This window comes from Dermochelys coriacea, chromosome 17 (genome assembly GCF_009764565.3).
Source record: "Dermochelys coriacea isolate rDerCor1 chromosome 17, rDerCor1.pri.v4, whole genome shotgun sequence".
NCBI lineage: Eukaryota > Metazoa > Chordata > Testudines > Dermochelyidae > Dermochelys > Dermochelys coriacea.
In genome coordinates this window covers 6121982-6138233 of record NC_050084.1, presented here as the reverse complement: position 1 = coordinate 6138233, position 16252 = coordinate 6121982, and the positions used below count along the sequence as shown (strand labels likewise).

Sequence of the window (16252 nt, the reverse complement as noted above, 5' to 3'; positions counted from 1 at the left end):
CAACTTGCTAGCACACATAGGGGTCTATGCACACACGCACGAACTAGCATGCACACACACACACTATCTTAGCACAGATGTACGCGCACACCGCCCTCTCTGTGCACACACAAAAACCACGGGTACACTCCCGCTTGTATATGCCTACGGCACATTTACACGTAATATCCCCCCTTGCCACATCTAGAACTTTTTAATCTGGGCAACTCCTTCCCTCCTCCCGGCCAGGCGAAGCCGTGTGTGTGTGTGTGTGTGTTGCTTTGCACTTCTGATGTGGGCTTGCTCCTCTCCCGAGGTTTCCACCCGACTCTCTGGGCTGCCCCGTGCTTCTGTCAGCAGTTCCCCGCCTGCGGAGCGCTCCCCGCCGGCAGCAAATTCAGCGCTGACCCGGTATGCGGAAAGGAGCTAGGGGTGGGATTTCGAGCACTTTTCTCTGTCATTGGTTAATATTTTATTCTGTTGACATGTTTTCTTACTGCCGGTGCTTCCGACACCTTCTTTTTTTTCTTCCTTTCCTCCCTCCCTCCCTTCCCTTCCCTTCCCTTTCCTCCCCCCCCTTACCCTAGATCTTGGCCGGAGCTGTCAAAACCACGCCTATGGAGATCCACAATTGGTCTGAAACGCGTAAAATCAGCAATCAAGGGGGCTTGGCTCATTAGCGAGGGGATCAGCGCAGGAAGGACATGTGAGAGAGTCACAGTTTTACAGAGATCAGGACAAGATCTAACCATTCCGCTCCAGGTCCTTTCGCCCAGCGCAGCCTGGCCGGAGGTGGAGCCGGGTCGCACGCCTGCTTGACTCTCCGGGGGTGCCGAGGTGGCCGTGGCCCCCAGACTCGCTGCGGTGGGAAGCCCTTTGAAAGCTCCGCGTGGTCCCTGGGCACAGCCGCTTTTCGGCTTTTGTTTCTATTTCAGTCCGGCGAAGGGCTTTACTGCGCCCAGCGCCCGCTCGCCTCGCTGCAGCGACAACAACAGAAAATACAAGGAGCTACCACTATCTCCAGCTGCCACCGGGGAGTGTCCGCCGCCGGGAGCTGCTCGGACCCAGCTCTGCCTTTTCCTCCTGCAGAGGCTTGGAAGCAGCTCGCTGGGCCAAAACCAGGGCACGGGACCCCCCTCTTTTCTCCTGGCTTTGTGGATGCACCGATGAGAGATCCAGCCTTCCCAGGGACTGCCATGGCTTACCACCCGTTCCACGCTCCCAGACCGGCCGATTTCCCCATGTCAGCTTTCCTGGCGGCCGCTCAGCCGTCCTTCTTCCCGGCTCTGGCTCTGCCTCCAGCGGCGCTGGCTAAACCCATCCCGGACCCGACTGTGGCTGGAGCCGCGGAAGCTGCTCTGCACGTCTCGGCCCTGGGGCACCATCACCAGGCAGCCCATCTGCGCTCTCTCAAGAGCCTGGAACCGGAGGAGGAGGTTGAGGACGACCCCAAAGTGACTCTGGAAGCCAAGGAGCTTTGGGACCAGTTTCACAAGCTGGGGACAGAGATGGTGATCACCAAGTCAGGAAGGTATGAACAAGACCCCCCCACACACACACACACCCCCTCACACACCGCTACACAAGGGCCACTAAAAGTGATACCCCCCCATTCTTCCACCCCCTCCTTGTACCTGTGGCTTAGATAATTTTTAAAAGAACGCACATTCAGGATGAGTCGATTTCACTGATTAAGGGGCCCGCAAACCGGAGTGGGGATTTTTCTTCATTTCTTTTTATTTATTTACCAATTTTTTTTCCCCCGAGGGTGGGAGGAAGCTGCTGCTGAGAAAATCTGATTCGGTGAATTAAATACAAATAAGAAATAGAGGGCTAGTGGATGGTTTGGATTTTTTCCCCACTTTCATTTTTTAAAAAGAAAGAAGCAAGATTCCACATCAAATGTGTGTGCTGTAACTGAACACCTTGGCCTCAGATTAAATTGGTGTACCTTTTACTCGTTTAATTTCGTAAAATGGAAACAATTCGGTATATGTAGAACGCCAATACTTTCTTCACTGCATGACTGATTAATATTGAGAGTTGACTTTTTCCCTTCCGTATACCTGTATTTAAATATTAACAGCCCTTTTGAAAAATAACCATTGTAAATTTTTTAAAATAGGTTTGCAAGAGCCCACCCCCCACCCCACCCCTTCAGGTATCTCTGGCTTTCATCTCTTTCTTTGCATTAGCTCTCTTTTATTTTACATTGAGGATATTTATAAATTCAGCGTTGGTATGGTTTTAAAAAATCAGTAGAAACTTGCACCGTGGAAATATTTGGGTTTGGGGGTTTTTTTAGGGGAAGGAAACGGCTTTAATCGGTACCCCGAATACATTGTTATCTCTAGCCCCATTTTCCTGAGAAATCCAAGTCGGGATTTCGACCTTTTGGCTCGTTTTCTGTCACGCGAATGAAGCGAAACTTTGACGGTGCAGAAGCGGCTGGTTAGATGAAAGAAAAAAAGACAAATCCAATGTGTGCACTTTTGTCAAAAACGGCAACACACGAAAGAGCCCAGGACGTAGATTTCGGCCCTGTACATTCAAATGCCAGGCCCCTGAATCAGGATTTAATCTCTCCAACAAGAAGGGTCGGTTTTCGTAGTAGTTCTGAGACCACAGATCGGTTCCGAGTTGCTAGTTCGGCGCGGGCTTATTTTAAAAATTCCCTTCTGCCGTTTAGACCCGTTTGGAAAGCGGAGGCCCAAGGTCTAGACTTGACGGTGTAACAGCATGGCTCTAATGCACGTTTCAGGTTTCCTTAGCAGTGGGTACACGATGGTGCAAACCCAGAGAGAGACCCAGGGCTGGGGATCCGAAGTGCCCGCAGCCTGCGGATTAATGGGTCTCCAGCATTGCTTCTTTCCTTGGCATATTTTGTAACAAAATCTCTCTCCTGCTTCGGATTCTTTTTTAACGCGAAAAGATTCTCTTGCTCTTATTGTCTTTTATTCCCTTAGGAGAATGTTCCCCCCGTTTAAAGTGCGTGTGAACGGCCTGGATAAGAAGGCCAAGTACATTTTATTAATGGATATAGTGGCTGCGGATGATTGCCGGTATAAATTCCACAATTCTCGCTGGATGGTAGCCGGGAAGGCGGATCCAGAGATGCCCAAGCGTATGTACATCCACCCGGACAGCCCTGCCACAGGGGAGCAGTGGATGGCGAAGCCTGTTGCCTTCCACAAACTCAAGCTCACTAACAACATCTCGGACAAGCACGGATTTGTAAGTATCACCTCGACGGGGGGCTGTGGGGGGGGTGTCATTTTTAGTGCGGGCTGTGATTGTGCAGGAAGGTTTTGGGATTTTTTGCATTGCCAGGAATGTCTCGCGAGCTGCCTGCTCAGTGTTGTGTGTTTGTGGGTGTGAAGGACAGATGGAAAACTAGGCCGGCGTGAGACACAAACTGCATCTTCATACATGGACTGTTTAAAACAAACAGCTGCTGTCTTCATCCAGGAGCAAAGGGAAACAAACCTCGTTCCGGTGGGCACAATTCACATATTGATCAGCGGGGGTTGTTTGACGAAGCCAACCAGCCTCAAAACTCTGGGAACTTACTCGTCAGATATTGTCGTTTACGAGGTTCCTATTTACTCTCTCAAAATAGGCCCAGAAGAACCCATGTGTTAACCAAAAACGGAGGAAAACCAGGGTGCTTGTGGCATGGCTTTTAACTGCCCCTTTTAGAAATAGGCACCATATTTCCCCCAGCAAGACAGCGCACTTTGAATGTGCGCTTATCATCTGTAAATAGTAAATCACCCGGCGCTTATCACGACATTTTAATTCGTAACACACATAGCGTGCCTTAAAATGCACGGGCTCCATCACTCTTCATTAAGATTAATCGCCGCGTCGATTGTGTGTGTGTGTGTGTGTGTGTGCGTGCGTGCGCGCACCCCCTATGAGTCGCTCTGAATTGCCAATTTCAGCCACACGGTGTAAATGGGAAAGGAGTCGCGTTGCGTTGGGCACATGTTAACTTCGCCGCCGCAGCTGAGGTGGGATGGAGGGTAAACGTAAGTGGTTGCATGTTATAGATGTCCTGGGTTTGGTAATTTGGAGTGGACCCTGACATATTCCCTATTTAAATGCCAGGGTGAGTTATTGAAAACCGTGTAGTAAAATCCATTAAACAGTGGGGAGCAGGGGGATACAGGCTCTGCGCCATAACAATGAGTGGAAAACCCTTTTTTTAAAAAAAATTAACTTTGCAAGGAAGAACTCTTAAGAACATGGCATTGTGGGTTTAAATCCTTACGCCGTTTGCTTCGTGTGTGAGTCACGCGGGGGACTGCCAATGCACTTTCACTATTCATTTTCCTCCCTTAAAATATGCCAGCTCAGTTTCCTTCCCGGGGCCTGATCCTGCCAGTCCTCACTCACTGTGAACTAGGAGATGGCCTGCAGTGTCATAAGTATAAACTCAGGGAATTGCATAATTGCTCTAACTTTTGTAACTGCGGGACTACAGGGCAATTTCCCTGGCAGGCTAGTCACCAGAACCTGGGAGAGATTGGCACGGTGCGTCTGAGAAAGTGAGTGAGTGAGTGTGTGTGTGTGTGTGTGTGTGTTCACATCTGTAAAAATGGTTTGGGATTAAATACAGTTGCCGAAAAGAGGTCGAGGGAGACTGTGATCTCGGAGAGGATTTCAGTGTGAGTGGGCAAGTGCTGAATGACCTTTTTAGTCACTTGACTTTTTGGTGGAGCAATAAAGGAAAATAGAGGGTCATCTCATAAACCCTTAAGGTTTGTTGTTTGGTTTGGTTTTGGATGCAGAATCGCCTCCCTTTAAATGAAAAGTAAGAGGCGTCTGAGGGCAACAGGGTAGAGTGGGTGGCCAAATAAGAAGCCATGTTTTACAGGTGCAACTGAAGGGGATGCCAGCCGGCACATGGGCAAGGCTGGGTGTCGGCTGCAAAATTCAATATCTCGGGGATCTTGGTTAAAAGAGGTCTTGGTATATTTCAGCTGGTAGGTGGCTGAAGTAACCCACCTGTACTTAGTTTTACGGGAAGTATGGAAAGCTTATTTTGTTGTTCCAGGAAGCAGCGTCTCCTTGCAGGGAAGGATTTTTAAAGTCACTCAAACGTCCCTATTTATTTTCTTATTGATCATCTTCCTCGCCTGCTGAAAAAAAAAATCGAAGTGTCTTAGCAATTTGCAAATATCCACAGCATAGAGCGGATCTGAAATAGGGAGAGAGATGTTTATTCTGCCATTAATACCCGGTGGAGGGGGGCGCGGAGGGAGGGAATCAGAGCTAACAAACAAGCTGTCTTTAGCCTTTGGACAAGTATTTGGGGCGATAAAGAGAGAGTTCATCGTCCTGTGTTTTTGATATGGTAATTAACTGGGATTTGGAGATGTTGGTTTGTCAGTCAATCCATGCTACAGGCAGCCAGCGCCCACTCAAGGGTGGGTGGGGGCTGCAACCAACGGCAATATGGGCAATATAAGGCATGAAAAATCTCTCAGGTGAGGGGTGAATAAGGATTCAGATTACTTTGTCTAGATAGGAAAAAACCTGAACTGTTAAATAATACCTTGCGCTCTGTTTGTAGAATGCAGTGTGCAAATCAATAGCAAGACAGTATAATCCCTAGCTTTTTATCATTAAAGGAAAACTAGTGTGATATAACATTTTTAACGGTTCCTCTTCATCAATTAAATATTTTTGGCGTGTGTTGTTCTCAAAAGGCCGGAGTGCATTAAATCGGAAGATCAGGGTTTAGTCTGTGCCATCTGGTCATGGAAGGGATGAATTTTTTTTTAAAAGGAATGCAGATTTACACGAGTGATTGGGAATTTTTGCACCATTTCCTTTATAAATCCCGTCTAGATTACATCAATATAATGTTGATCTGACAGATCACCAGCAGGTGACTATTTGGGGGTTAAAATTGGGATTTTTTTTATTGTCTTCCGCAGCAAAACGAAGTGACAATTATTTAGCCGCTTGGGCAATAGCATTTTTATAATAATTAAGAATTCACCATTCATTAGCAACTTTGTTTCAGTAATAATTGTATTTAACCCTGAGCACATCAGGTTACTGAATGATTAATTCAAGAACAGGCAAGAAAACACTTTAGGTGTGTGATTTGAAAGGGGGGAAAGGAATGTAGAATTTGCAACAATTTTGTTCTTTTTCAGAGCAATTTAAGCTAATTGAAATGTATATTTGACCGTTAACTATGCTCTTCTTTCAAATTGTGGTTCTGGTGTAGAAGTCTTTCCAAATGCTCTAAAATTAAAAAATAAGGAATACAGAATTTGACGGCTGGCGACCGTTTTAGACACCTGGTTGGGGCACAAATGCTTGTTCATCTGTAATATCTTCATCTAAAACAGAAAATTCACCTAGATCATGGCGTGAACATATTTTTCTGGCTGGTAACATGTTTTTCTGTGGCAGTCAACTGCAGCGAGATAACCCGCTTCTGCGTTGTGTGAAATAATTTTATATAGATACAGATTGCTAGGAAATATGCAATGGAGACTGGCCTCTCCCTTCACTCTCAGGATTGTAATAATCTGGGGAGAGATATTTTGCCTCCTTATCATTGTAGTCACCAGCCTGCGTTTTTTAAAGAACATTTACAAAGAAATTGCAACAAGCCTCCTTCTTCCAAGCGACCTGATCATTAGAGGCCAGATTGTAAAAAGTGACTTATGAAGGGGGGGGGCTCCTTTTGGTATGAATGGGGGAGTCCTGCTTCATAGTTGATAGCACTCTCTGCGGCTAGGAATTCTGCAGGGCAGCTTGGTTTTTATGGGCTGGATTTCAGTCATTCGCTCTTTCCCTGACCCGCAGACCATACTGAACTCCATGCACAAGTACCAGCCCAGGTTCCACATAGTGCGAGCCAATGACATCCTGAAGCTCCCCTACAGCACCTTCCGGACATATGTGTTCCCTGAAACAGACTTCATCGCAGTCACCGCATACCAGAACGACAAGGTAAGAGGTGGGGAGAGGGCTGCCCTTCAAATGAACCCTGGAGCAGAGGTAGGGACCCGATCCTGCTGCCCCTGAAACCCTTGACTTCGGGATGGGATCAGGATCGGTTCCCCGAGGAGGAATCCAAGCACTGGGATTTGGACAAGGCCTCCGATGCCCTTATAAGTCTCCTGTTCGGCTGCCACTTACTAATATTAGCCTGTTTAGCTTGCAGTTGTTAGTTTTAAAGAGTCCAACTATTTGGAAATGGAGTTTGCTAACTCCGGGGAGATAAAACTCAAAGCAGGGAGTTAATTGTGAGTGTGTGTGTGTGTGGGGGGGGGTGAGCCAGCCGGCTGAAGCACGCTGCCTGGGGTCAGACAAGTCCGGGGGGCAATACTTGGGAGAGTGGGAGCGAAGGGAGAGATTTCACAGACAGGTGCCCCCCATGGGGAGGCAGTACCCCCACTTTCCCCTCCTCCAGGAGCCTAATTTTTCTTTTTAGTTCTTTGGCACGGGGAGGGAACATTTTTGCTCGGTAGCTTTCAGATACTCAGGAGATAGAAATGATGAAGCGTGAAGAGCGTTTGGAGGGAATTCCCTCTAAAGGCAGCTTTTGCTGAGGATCGCAGGGAAATGACCAAGAAGACAGGCTAATTCAATATCTTTCCAGATTAACCAGGTTTCGCCTTTCACCTTGGGGGGGGGGATGCCGGAGAGCAGCAAGCAAAGCTTTGGATATGGGAGGGAAATCTTTGAGTCTAGTGGTGCTTTAGCTGGGTTTTGGTCTTCAGACTCTACCGTTTTTTAGCGCCCCCACTAACCCTTTCCCAAGAGGGTTTTCTTTTTTCCCCTTACCCAAAAGCTGACCGGCACCTCCACTCCTGGCTGCTGATGTTAATTGACAGGTCTGTCGGAGGGTCCTGGTGGGCTTGTTTCCATCGTAAAGTTTATGGCAAAGAGTCACAATCGATTAAAGAACACTTAGGCTGCAGCTTAGCCGCAAGCTACAGCCAGGCCACTCAGCACTTGTTCCAGCCTGGTTCTTTATGATGGGCTGCTTGCACGAGTGAAACGTCCTGCCACACACACACGCCCGTGTAGCATCCTGGCAAGCGAGGAGGGTGTATACCCAGCTGTCCCTGGCTACTCATCTCGACCCTGCTTTGGGGCGGTATTTCTGATCAGTGCAGGTTAAGGGAGATGGATGAGCGGAGTGAGGGGCACTTTAGGGCTGGAAAGGAACAGATCTATTAGCTCTGCCTTGCTAGGTATGCACTGCTTCTTCCCTGCTGTCTATATTGGCACAAAATAAAAACCTGCTTGGCCGGAAAGCTGGGAAGTAAAAGGGGGATTAAGCAATTTGTTTTTACAGAACTAATGTGGAGCAGATCAAACATGCGTTTTTAAAGCAACCATCGCGGGGACATATTTCAAAAGCATGAATTATTGAGGGCCCTCATGTCGCCAGCACCATAAGTTAGTCTCTGGAAGAGATAAGAATAGCTTTTAACCAACACAGCAATGTTTAGTCGCCATCTTCCCTCCAGGGGGCCGTGAAAAATAACTTCCGATCATTAAAACTCTATTAATAATTCAGGCCAAACCTCAGCATCATTTTTAATAACGCATGCGGTGTGTTAAACCGGGGGTTTGGTGTGTTTCAAACAGACCCTCAATGGGACCCTGACATTCTGCACCTTTGAACTTTGGAGGTGAGCCCAGGTCAACCGACCCAGCTACCAGGTTGCTCTAGATTTTTATTTCCCATCTCTTTTTAATGACTAATATTTGTCTCATCGTTGCCGTTTTAAAGGGCAATGGTACATGTATTTCCACACAGTCCAAAAGTGTGTGTGTGTATAATATTTTAACCCTTTCTACATAAAACCTTGTTTCTACGATAATTTACCCAGTTTGTGGTTGTTGTTTTCAGATCACCCAGCTTAAAATCGATAATAACCCATTTGCAAAAGGATTCCGAGACACTGGGAATGGAAGGCGAGAGAAGAGGTAAAATTGTTCTCCAAGCTAGAATGTTTTAGTCTAGTGGTAACCTGGATATTTTGCCCTTCCGTTCGTTTGTTTTTGATATGCAAAAGTTACCTGAGAGATTTCAGTGCGGATTTAGTTTAGCCCAAAGCCATATTAATTGAAGACCTCAGCCCATACACAGCTGTAAAGCGGTTCCACCTTTCCCTATCCCCACTGACAAGGAACCAGGAGTGTATCTGTTGGGATGCACCACAGAGATAATGTTTAGTAATGACTTTTTCTTTTTGAAGGAAACAGCTCACTCTCCCCTCTCTGCGGATGTATGAGGAGCAGTGCAAACCTGACCGAGATGGGGGTGAATCGGATGCTTCCTCGTGTGATCCTGCCCCAGTGCGGGATACACTTCACTCCCCATTGGGTACAGCCTCTAGTCCCCTGAGACTTAACCGCAGCGGCCGAGGTAAATAGACAGTTCACTGCAGAACTCAGCATGGACTCTTCGATCAGCTGTTAAAAAAGGAAGGCGGTGATTTTTCTCTCTTGCCTTCTCTGAACAAAAAGGTCCAGACTCTAATCTGATTTACATCCTAAAGCCTTCCTAGGAATGGCTTCGAATTTACAGAGGTGTAACTGATACCCCAAGGTTGTTATCAGGAAAATTACTTTTTTCCACCCACTACAACTTAGAGGTATTTGTAAGTCAAATCCAAACTGAAAGAAGAGGAAGAAAAGAATAGATTCAAAAATTGTAATTTAAGTAACTTTCCTGAGATGTCAGATTTCAGGGATGTCTTGGTTCCTCATTCGGCAATTACAAAGGTGCCATTTTTAAATACAGATTTAAAACAGGCATGGAGTGAATTCTGTCCCACTTCGGACTGATTGCAAATTCGGGGTTCAGACCAGTGGGAAGAAAAATGTACACCACCAAAAAGAGAAGGAGGCAGAGAGGTTGACCAGTACAAAAGAACCAAATGTTACAACTGAAGAAATGTAGCTGGGAAGGGGGGGGCATGGGAATGCAAAGCTTATTTACAACTTCTAACATTTTCCTGTTGTAAATTTGTGTAAACAACAGGCTGCCTAAATGTAATCATTATGTTACATAAGTCTTACTGGCTTTCAGAACTCCTTCCTGGAGGGTTACTCTGGTTGCAAAGGGTAAATTAACCCTCCCCCAAAAAATTCCTAATTTTAAGAGGAGAGAACATCATGATTGAACTTGGAGGCTCACATCTAGTAAATGAAGATAAAACTCAGGCAGCTCTCTGCTACAATGGTTGGCACTGACACACTGTCCCTGGATTTGTTGCTTTTTAAAAAATCCAGTTCCTCTATTTTAGGCCTGCCTCTTTGGCTTGCAAAAATTAATGAAATTGCAGAAATATGATTTACCTAATACCAGGGCTTATGAGACACCTGGCCCTCTTAAGAGCTTTTCAGCTCCATCCATTAAATCGGCAACGAGTATATACCTCAAACTAAGGAATTTAACTTAAGCTGCCTCAAATTTTTTGCTCTCTGAATCACAACGAGTCCGATATTATTTAAATCTGGATGAGCGAAGTTACCTGCTAAAATGGGATCTTTGCTACCTCGGACTACCGAGATGCTTGCTTGTATGCATGATCTATTCTGTTGTGATCTCGGTTCAATTCACGATTTTTTACTCTACACAATGATGTGTATTTTTATCAGTGCTTTTTCAGAACATATCTTGATCATGGTGACTAGTGATTTAACCCGAACAACCCCACTCCCCTTTTAATCGGTCCATAAACATGACTGTGCCTTTACACCGAATCTAGCTATGCAATAAATGAATCAATTAGTTTCTAATTCTGCACATACTCCTTACTTTCTGAATGGCTTTTGCTTTGTTTTAACCCGCGGAGCCCGTCCTGAGCTAGGCAGACCAGTGTGAGGATGAAGCTAATTGATAGGATGCTGTCATATATTTTGGTGCCTTTAGCAAATACCTTCTTCCTGTTTGGCAAAGCGGTGCTAATCCCCTGTGCCCCACAATTACCAGTTTATAAAGGTCTAATTCTCTCCTCCTCCCACCCCCAATAGATTGAATTTCTTCAATGAGTGAGGAGTTTTTTTTTCCAAAACGGTGGAGATTTTAATAGGAACCCCCCCCGCCCCCAGTTTATTTCTGAGTTTAAATAGACCCACCCAGACAGGCCGGCTGGGGAAGGCAGGTTGCGAGGGGTGTGTGATAAAGGGAGGTTGCAGGGGTTTGGTCAGCACCGCACCGGGGGTGTTTGTGGCCGCAGAAGGCCGGGGGTGGCCGTTGGCCCCCAGCTGTGCGAACCCCCCCGGTGCACGGGATGGGCCTGAGTTTCACAGTCGCCCCCCCACCCCTTCCTTGCAGAGGAGAAATCCTGCCCGGAGAGCGACGCGGAGCTGGAGAAGCTGCCCGAGGAGCGGCCGGCCCGCGGGGCCAGCCCCGGCCCGGAGGAGGCCAGCCCGCGGAGCAGCCCGCGGCTGCCGGAGGAGCGCAGCCGGGAGAGACCCAGCCCGGAGAAGCCCAAGGGGCCGGAGAAGGACAAGCCCGAGGGGCGGCGGAAAGAGCCGGACGCCCCCAAGAAGGAGGCGGAGGGCGGCGGGCTGAGCAAAGAGCCCTTCGCCCCCCTGATGGTGCAGACGGACAGCCCCCCGCACCTGAGCCCCGGCCACCTGCAGAGCCTGGCGCTCTCCGGCCTGCACGGACAGCAGTTCTTCAACCCGCTGGGCGCCGGCCAGCCCCTCTTCATCCACCCGGGGCAGTTCGCCATGGCCCCCGGGGCCTTCTCCGCCATGGGCATGGGACACTTGCTGGCCTCGGTGGCCGGCGGGGGCCTGGAGAACGGAGCCCTGGCTTCGACCCAGGGGGCAGCCGGGACCGCCACCCCCTTCCCCTTCCACCTCTCCCAGCACATGCTGGCCTCTCAGGTAAGCGGGGCTCCCTGGAAGGGGCTGGCACGAGCCGCGGTATCCCCCCACCTTTTTCCTCCCCCCCCCACTACTCAACCCGGACCCCGACTTACTCCCCTCCCGAAGAATGTATCTCACCCCACCATTTCACCCCCCTTATCCCGCATCTGCCTCCGTGTTTAATTTCCCCCTTCATTGCACTAGTTAACCCCCTCTTCCTTTTCTTCTCACCCCCCCCCCTCCCTTGGGTCGCCTGCTTAGAAATGGGGCGGGGGGAGAGGGGTCTGGAGCTTGGCAGCCCCTTCTGCCGGCGTGGCTTAATTTGCAGAGCCCCAGCCCGCAATGGAAAACAAGGGCTGGAGCCGGGGCAGCTCTTTCATTGCAAGGTCCGCGCTGTCCTCAGGCCCTCCCCTCACCCTCCTGGCTCCCCGGGCAGCGGGTTACCCGTCAGTATCCCACCCCCCTTTGCTGATTGAATCTGAAACCACGTTGCTTGCTCCCCTCCCCCTTCAAATACCTCCGGGCTGTTTCGCTGTCCGGAGAAATGTGGCTGGTGGTCCCATGGAAGCAGGGTAATATTTCGGATCCTGCTATCCGAAGAGCGATTCTGTGCGGTTCCTGGCGAGAATGGGACTTTTGAAAACAAAATAAATCAATCCAGCCGGAGATCGGGGAGACGGAGCGCCTGAGAGCGGCATTATCACCTGCTTTCTTCTGCAGGAGCAATGCTAGGCAGCAGTCCCCCCAGGGTCCCTTTAGTTCTATCAGTGACATTTGTCTCCGGCCAATAATTGCTCCTATCATCCTCCCTTTGGTACTGGAACACTTTAATCCGTTTAGACGGAGCCAGATCTGAAGGGTAACAAATCAGCCAGCGGACAGGGACCCCATTTTGAAAACCCCAGTTACAGTGGAATTGAATTGATACAGAATAAAACGAGTCTAGCTCCAGTCTCTCCTTGAGTGTGAGTGTGTCAAAATCTATAATGGGCAGGAGCCAGGACTGACCTTCCATTCAAGAGGCGCACTCGGGCTAACCTTTCCTACCCCTTGTAGTTATTACTTTCCAGCTGCTTGCTTGTTGCTAATGCAAACAGGAGATAAATGGGAATTATGCACGTGCCTATCCTCTTCTGTGCCTTTCCCAGGCTTTGAAAAGGGTGCTCAGCCCCAGGGGAAATCCTGAGTCAAACCCGGTAGGCTCCACTGGCAAAGACTAACGATCAGTGCTAGAGGGTGTATAGGTGGTAGCTGCCTTCAGGGCTAATTATGCCCCCCCCCCATCAGAAGGGGGCATAAGGAGCAAGTCTGGTAAGTGGAAAGGGCCCGATTCTGTCCACTGACTTCAATGGGAGAAAAATCCAGCCTATTTCTATTGGCCAAAACTAGGGTTGTGCCATCTTCAAAATGGCTTCTTCTGTTGCATCCTGAGTTTGTGTGTGTTTTGCCCAACCCAAATATACCAAGATGTCATTTAAACCATTTAATTTATCGATCCTACTTAACTATGTGGCTTAATATGATTAAACTCCGGCGAGGATGCACAAACCTGGGAGACGGGCTAATGCAGAGAGGGAACATACTGCTTTTTATGTCCTAGTGGAGACCTGTTAAAGGCAGAGGCTTATTGTGGTGTCTAGCTCTAGCTTTTTAACAGGCCTTTATCTGGTAGAGGGTTCAGGCTGCAGAGCAGATGGGCTAGTGAACTTTATTTCTATTTATCAGGTTTGATCCTCCTCCTCTCCCCATTTATTACAAGATCCTTTAGGAATTCAACAGGTTCTCTTCATCACTACCTATTCCTTGAGTAGTGTCCCAGCCTAATTAAGAGGGCATTGTTTTGGTGCCCAGGTCTATTTCAGCAGGTTGACTCCTTTCACTGCTCCCTGATGTTTAAATCTCTTTTGACATGTATGGGGTGTATCGTTTCAGTGGGAAATTCAGAATAAAGCAGATCCTGCACTGCTAGGTGGCATATATTTATTAGCAGAGAGGAGGCACAAATTGGTGGCATTTTTCCTGCCCCAGAGGGATGGAAAGTGCTGAGCTGGTTGGGCGAGAACGTTGGAAGAAAATATTCCATTTGTTAATGAGTTTGACTTGATTTCCTGCGGCTGGTGGAAGGTCATTTGTGCTCCCAGAGGACAGAGAGGCTCACCCAACACAGAGACAACTGACAGACAAGCAAGCAAGCCTCTGTCTCTTGGGCTCTGCGTTTGAAGTGATGCACAGGAGCTTGGCGACTTCGACTTCCTCCTGGGTCCGGGGGATGAAATGCCCTGGTCCCAGGCCTGCTGTCCTTTCTGTGGGGGCACTGGTTGGTTCCCCATCCCTGCTCCCCCCCCCCCGCTTCCTTCCAATGGACTGGATGCAGTTGCCAAGCCCTTTCACCTGCTCTCCTGGCCTCTCACCTTGGCAGTAGATTCTCTCCTGATCCCTTGATTTCAAAGGTCTCAGGGGACTCACCTGGCTACCTGGGATTCTGCCCCCTGCCCCCCAGCTCGCGATGTTGCCAGTCCCCACTGCCAGGCACTCTTCAACCTCTCCTCCTTTGTCTCTCTCTTGCAGGGAATTCCGATGCCCACCTTTGGCGGACTCTTCCCTTATCCCTACACCTACATGGCCGCAGCTGCAGCTGCTGCCTCAGCTCTGCCAGCGACCAGTGCGGCTGCGGCCAGCTCCCTGTCCCGGAACCCTTTCCTGAGCAGCACCCGCCCTCGCCTGCGCTTCGGGCCGTACCAGATCCCCGTCACCATCCCCCCCAGCACCAACCTCCTCACCGCCGGGCTGCCCACCAGCCTGAACCCTGGCTCGGAAGGCTCCAAACCCGGCAGCAGCAGGGAATCCAGCCCCCTCCCAGAGCTCCCCTTGCACAAACCCAGCAGCCAGAGGGGCTCTCTCTCTCCCAAAAGCTCCCTGAAAGATTCCATCAATGAACTGCAGAATATTCAGAGACTGGTCAGTTGCTTGGAGAGCCAAAGGGAGGTGTCACCCGGCAGAGAGTCCCCCAAGTGACTGGCTGAGCTGCCAACATGCCAGCCTGAAGGGCTGAGAAGCACTGGGATTTTGTACAGCACAGTATAAATATTTATTTAAATAAATAAATAAAAAACAAGGGGAAAAAAAGGGGAGGGGGTCAGGCAGTTAAAGACAGGGATACAAGTCAGACACCCAGACAAAGCAGAGGCCAAGTGAATGATCCACAAGCAAAATATCCCGTAGCCAGGAGAAATTATGGGAGACTATTCCTCCCCCCATCCCCACCACTCTCCACTCAGACCCAGGAGAATATAATGGATAGGATCTCCCCTCCCTAAACCCAATTCAGGAGAAAATACGTAGTGTCTCCTTCCCTCCCCTCCTCGGTCCCACTGGTTTGGGCTCAAAATACATCTGGAAAAGCAAAAGGACTCCAATCGGCCATGTAACTTTCTTGATCAACGGATTACCCAGAACACACGATTTCCGCGATGGTGAAAGAATGTACCAGTCATTCCTTTCAAGAGACTGTGGGAAAGGTGACTGATGCTTTCTATAGGGACTGATTTCTGAAGGGAGGAAGATGCTTTCAACCCCACCCCCTCACCAAAAACAGACAATTTTAAGAAGAAAATAATAACTCTGGGCGAGCCTAGTGACTATGAACATGTGTGTAACCAGATTTGTCGGGGGGAAATGGAAATAAACTGTCGTCAGCTCTATTGAATCCACCACTGATTTCAAAAGCCACCGACACTCAGAACTGGTACAGGCAGTGTGACATGGCAGGTTTGGAATCTACCTGTGTACCAGAAAAAAAATATTTATGAAATAAATGAAAATTTGTGTAAATAAGCTGTAAGGATCCCAGAATATGCAAATTGGTATTAATTTATTCAGTTGTACATTGGTGTGTACATAATATTTAGAGTTTAACTCATCGCATTTAATTTTTTTTCATTTTACATGAGCATATATATTGTAAATGAAAAAAATATTTAGCTCTTTGTGATTGAAGGAGATATTGGTTTCTTTATCCGTGTTTTAAAATGTTGTTTATCCCGCCTGTTCTCTAGGACAATCATGTGCCATCAGCATACATTTTTCAGTCACTAAAACCAGAGTTCAATTCGTTAAGGAACTCTTACCAGGAAAAAAAAAATCCAAAATGGTAATGAAAATATCTTTGCAGTGCGGGGTATAGGAAATGCAGGAATAAACCTCAGGTTTTTATTTTTCACTCCAGAACAAAAAAAAAAATATAATAAATTTAAATATCACAAGGACTGTGCGCTATATTTGTTTTAAAATAAAAATATACAGGATTTGAAATGTGCTGGTTATTCGGGTATCTATCTGTTCATTTTTTGATGAATTCTCTCACATCTTTCAATAAAAAATATTCTAAGAAGCTTTGCCAGTT

General features: G+C 48.1%; 1 protein-coding gene across 1 annotated transcript; it reads left to right on the top strand.

Moving 5' to 3' along the window:
• The first annotated feature begins 691 nt into the window (after positions 1-691).
• TBX2 (T-box transcription factor 2) lies at positions 692-16241 on the top strand. The gene is made up of 7 exons (XM_038375798.2): positions 692-1510; positions 2946-3213; positions 6811-6957; positions 8873-8949; positions 9222-9391; positions 11309-11868; positions 14419-16241. The coding sequence occupies exons 1-7, from the start codon at positions 1146-1148 to the stop codon at positions 14863-14865; spliced, it is 2034 nt and encodes a 677-aa protein (XP_038231726.1). The 5' UTR covers positions 692-1145; the 3' UTR covers positions 14866-16241.
• Positions 16242-16252: the final 11 nt, after the last annotated feature.